At 38.8% G+C, this 5048-nt stretch overlaps 1 protein-coding gene across 1 annotated transcript; it reads left to right on the top strand.

The window, feature by feature from the left end:
• Nucleotides 1-1166: 1166 nt before the first annotated feature.
• LOC309475374 (methylcrotonoyl-CoA carboxylase subunit alpha, mitochondrial-like) lies at nt 1167-3885 on the top strand. Its single transcript, XM_082138149.1, has 5 exons — nt 1167-1328; nt 1500-1637; nt 1723-1830; nt 3144-3215; nt 3271-3885. The coding sequence occupies exons 1-5, from the start codon at nt 1248-1250 to the stop codon at nt 3391-3393; spliced, it is 522 nt and encodes a 173-aa protein (XP_081994275.1). The 5' UTR covers nt 1167-1247; the 3' UTR covers nt 3394-3885.
• The last annotated feature ends 1163 nt before the right edge of the window (nt 3886-5048 follow it).

The following is a 5048-nucleotide window of genomic DNA, read 5'->3' as shown; positions in this document are numbered from 1 at the left end:
ACTGCAGGAACCTGACACTGCAGCTCAGGGACAACAGTGACTGCACACTGCATGCTCTAACACACACACACACACACACACACACACACACACGCACACACACACACACACACACACACGCACGCACGCACGCACGCACGCACGCACGCACGCACGCACGCACGCACGCACGCACACACACACACACACACACAAACACACACACACACACACACACACACACACATACCGCCAAGCCACGATGCCTGTCTGAACCAGTGAAGGTTTGACTCTGAACGATCACTTCAGGAGAAGAGCTACACCTGACAAATCTACAGGAACATCATCCATAAATATTCTGCATTTTTGTAGATTTTTATAGGATGAATTCAGTAATTAAGATCATATCTGTGCTGGACACTTTCACAAATAATTATTGTTATATAACTTTTTGTTCGATTTTTTTCTTTTTAACTTTAGAAAATTGTTTTACACAATTAGGATTTATTAGGTGGTTTAGTTATATATGTTCTGATTAATTTCACACATTTTGGAAAGATCAGGGGTCAAGCTCTTGCAAAGTTAATCATGATTAACTCTTTCCCAGCCACTGACAGAATTTTCCGGCAATTCATGTTTCCGCTGTTCTGCGGTATAGGGTGCTAGTACATATACAATGTGTATATGATATAAATATTGTATATTTATATGTATAGTTCATGTTTTTAAAATATTGGTAAGACTACACTAAGGTTCCAATAGTTGAGGTTAGTTAATGCATTAATATTAACTAACAATGAGCAATACATTCATTACAGTTCTTAAGTACTAACTGTTCATTGTTAGTTCATGTTCATTAACTAATGTTAACTGATACAACTTTTGATTTTAATCACGTTTTAGTACGTCGAGATTAACATTAACTGAGATTAATAATTTAGTTAACTAATGAAACCTTATTGTAAAGTGTTACCAAAATATTAGATTCACTTGATTAAAGGCACTTACTGTAATATATAGTAATGCATACTTCACAGTTTAATATTTTTGTGTGTGTGTGTGTGTGTGTGTTACAGTATTATTAATGACAATAATTAAAAGCTGGGGAGGAAATATGCATAATTGTCATATAAAATAATGCCACAATGCAAAAGAAAATACGATTGTCCTAAATAGGCTTAGTTTTCTTTAAGAAAAAAAATAAATAAATAGATTTTGGGGTGAAAAATGACCTGGACATTTCCTTTGTGTCTGTCAGATTCACCCAGATGATATTAACTAATTGTATTATTTATTTTTATCTTGCATTAGCTGTTACATTCAATCCAGATGGGACGTACAGTATGGAGGTAAATTATGTTTTTAGACTGTAAAGATGATGATGATGCACATCTGCATTGCCAAATCATAAAGAATAGCAGGGTTATTGTCAGAGATTTCACAGTCTTAGTCTGAACAACGACTGTCATGCACTAAATATAACCTTTCACTAAGGTCGCTGGGTAATTTTTGGTTGTTAGACAGGAGGTCAGGTGTTCCACGTGTCAGGGGAGCTGCAGCTGGAGGGTGGCGTGACCTTCCTGTGCTGCTCCGTGAATGGGGTTCTGTCCCGACCCAAACTAGTCATTCTGGACAACACTGTACACATCTTTTCTATGGTGGGTTTCTTTCACCCTTTGAATTACACTTCAGCTTTCATTTCAAGGCTATGTATGATATTTGTTTGTTGTTGTTCTCTTTTAGGAGGGAAGTGCTCAGGTGGATGTGCCTGTGCCCAAGTTCCTGGCTGGTGTAAGTGGCGCCAGTGCACAGGGTGGTGCTGTTGCACCCATGACCGGCACTATTGAAAAGGTATTTAAGGCAGCTGTGGTTGAAGTTTGTGTACTGTACATCCTCTATACAGTATGCCAGACTAGAGTAGTGTGTCAAGAATCATAGAATACTGAACATTATGTGTAAAAAAGGTCACATTTACAGACAAAATGGTAATTAAAGTGCCCCATTATGCCCCTTATAAGTGCCTTCATAAGGATGAGGACTCGTGCTGGAATTGATACGGTGAAACAAACGTCATCTGTTCGTATCACTATCTAACAAGTACTGAGGAAGATCCAGAGCTTAAATTCAGATAGGCATTTCACTCCTGACATGTGCTGTCGACCAATCACAGCAGACTGGGCCACTGGACCAATCAGAGCAGAGTAGACCAATCACAGCAGACTGGGCCATCTGACCAATCAGAGAAGAGTAGACCAATCACAACAGACTGGATCATCTGACCAATCAGAGCAGAGTAGACCAATTACAACAGACTGGGCCATCTGACCAATCAGAGCAAAATAGACCAATCACAAAAGACTGGGCCATCTGACCAATCAGAGCAGAGTAGACCAATCACAACAGACTGAGCCATCTGACCAATCAGAGCAGAGTAGACCAATTACAACAAACTGGGCCATCTGACCAATCAGAGCAGAGTAGACCAATCACAACAGACTGGGTCATCTGACCAATCAGAGAAGAGTAGACCAATCACAACAGACTGGATCATCTGACCAATCAGAGCAGAGTAGACCAATCACAACAGACTGGGCCATCTGACCAATCAGAGCAGAGTAGACCAATCACAACAGACTGGATCATCTAACCAATCAGAGCAGAGTAGACCAATCACAACAGACTGGGCCATCTGACCAATCAGAGCAAAGTAGACCAATCACAACAGACTGGATCATTAACCAATCAGAGCAGAGTGGACCAATCACAACAGACTGGATCATCTAACCAATCAGAGCGGAGTAGACCAATCACAACAGACTGGGCCATCTGACCAAACAGAGCAAAGTAGACCAATCACAACAGACTGGGCCATCTGACCAATCAGAGTAGAGTTCTTTATCTAACCATTTCAGACACTGTGAGAAGAGAAGAGAGAAGAGAGCTGATGCTGCAATGTATATTATGAGAAAAATGAAGTGTTTTTTGACCTTGGATGCATGTAAACCTGTTGTAGGAGAATCCGAAACAAAATCAGGAGCCTTTAAAATAGCATAATAGGGGCACTTTACTCTGTCTGGCAGCCGAACTGTGACTCTGTCTGGTTTCAGTAGCGAGTGCTTGTTATCGTCACTGCATGTGGAACTCGTGCTTTGCTGTGTCTGTAGGTGCTAGTCAAGGTTGGAGACTCGGTCCAGAAAGGAGATCCATTAATGGTGATGAATGCCATGAAAATGGAGGTGAGGCTCTGTCACTTTCTCATTGAGTGCACTTTATAGTCCACATCCTGGGCAGCACACCATCCGTGCACCCAAAGCAGGGGTCATCAAGAAGGTGTTCTTCAAGGAGGGCTCGCAGGCCAATCGCCACGCAGCTTTAGTAGAGATGGAGGAAGAGGAAGCAGCCGGAGCCGAGTAAACCACACCACAGCCACACCACAGCCACAGCTCAGACAGACGGATGGAGATCCTGAACATGATCTTGAAGCACTACAAATTAGTTTGGATATTTTGAGATTTGAAAAGCAAACTAGAAACTTTCTTGCGTATCTAAAAACACTGTTACCTGTAGCTTTCTTTGTGTGGAATTCATTCCCTAATAACTTAGTGTTTCTGTGGTTCCTTGGTTTATTTGTACCATGTTGTCATTTTTTCTGATGAAGATTAACACTTAGGTGACTGTGGACTGGCTTGCCATCTCCCTTTAAACACAAGTATTTGCATTTCAACAAAACCAATCCACTCATGTCACATATCATAGCACACTTGTGAAGCATTACTTAACATTGATGATTGTCATCTGAGGGGAATAAGGTGCCATGATGTGGGTTTGATTACTGAAGGAAATTTCTAGAATCTGTATCTCTGAACCTTTTTAACCTTCATCATTAAAGGGTTTGTTTTCTATTAAGTCTCTTGAGTCTCCAATTAAATTAATTATTCAAGTTCACAATTATTCTGACCGCTGTCAAGAATTTATTCATTGTTTTACCAAAATTAATTTCTGTTCTGACTCTATGCAACAAATTTATCTATGAGAAAAAAAAACAAAAACGTTTTTAATCCAAATTCATGATTCCATTAATGGAAGTAAACACTACCAACTGGTACTGTATAGAGTATACTTACGTTTATTTATATTGCACATGTTTTTACATGAAGGTAATACAAACTGCTTTACTTAAATGTCATTAAAAACAGCATAAGTAAATAAGAAATAGAAATCATTTAAAAAAAAAAAAAAGATCCTAGTGCTCTTTTGCATGTATGAAATGTATTTATGCCAAAGGTAAACCTCTCCAGTGCTCCAGCGATCTCCTATATCCCTTCCCTATGTTTCTATGATTTCCCCCATTGTCATCACCTGCACTTCTGCTATCTCCAGGTTTCATCTCTGTTTGTTAATGTTCCTGGAAGAAAGTTTGTTCATAACTTTGAGAGAACCTTGAGAACCTCTGAGAACGTTCCCTGTTTGCTGGGAATCTGCTAAATGAAGGTATTGTAAACATTATAACATCATGATTTTCTGTAAATCTGCTTTGAAAATGTGTATTGTGAAAAGCTCTGTAAAAACAAATAACACAAAAAAGGAAGTTTCATTAAAATTGTTCTCATGTTTTATGCAAACATTCCAAAAACATTCAGTAAATATACGTAGTAATAACATCATAAAGACATTGAAAGGTTATTGTTCTGAGAATGTTTTCTATCAATGTTCTGAGAACCTTTATCAAGTAAAAGTAACATTTTAAGGACGTTCCATGAACGTTGTACTCGGAACATTTATAAAAACATTCAGCAAATAATAATAACTGTCCTGGTTTGTTTGAAGCAGGATGAATTAAAAGTGCAGGATTAAACGCAGGAGTCTTTTATCTACAAAATCAAAACTTAACAATTACACTCAGGATCTCAGAATACAGCGTGGTCGACTGTTGAGACTTGTGGCCGGTTGCATAAACTGCTAAGTCTAGTCTAAGACTGTTCATCATATTTATTTATTTTTAAGTAATATAAAAACGTAGATTGGTCTAATTTGATACATTCCACGTTGGTCTAAGTCTTCACCTAATA

The sequence above is a fragment of the Leuciscus leuciscus genome (genome assembly GCF_965113295.1).
Source record: "Leuciscus leuciscus genome assembly, chromosome: 15".
NCBI lineage: Eukaryota > Metazoa > Chordata > Actinopteri > Cypriniformes > Leuciscidae > Leuciscus > Leuciscus leuciscus.
This window is presented reverse-complemented; position numbering and strand designations above follow the sequence as displayed.

What these genes read in the sequence shown, in the direction of transcription:
- LOC309475374 (XM_082138149.1), top strand. Translation starts at nt 1,248, where the DNA reads ATGATATTAACTAATTGTATTATTTATTTTTATCTTGCATTAGCTGTT. An exon ending in ATGGGACGTACAGTATGGAG is followed by an intron (nt 1,329 to 1,499) that starts GTAAATTATGTT and finishes TTTGGTTGTTAG; the next exon opens with ACAGGAGGTCAGGTGTTCCA. An exon ending in TGACCGGCACTATTGAAAAG is followed by an intron (nt 1,831 to 3,143) that starts GTATTTAAGGCA and finishes CTGTGTCTGTAG; the next exon opens with GTGCTAGTCAAGGTTGGAGA.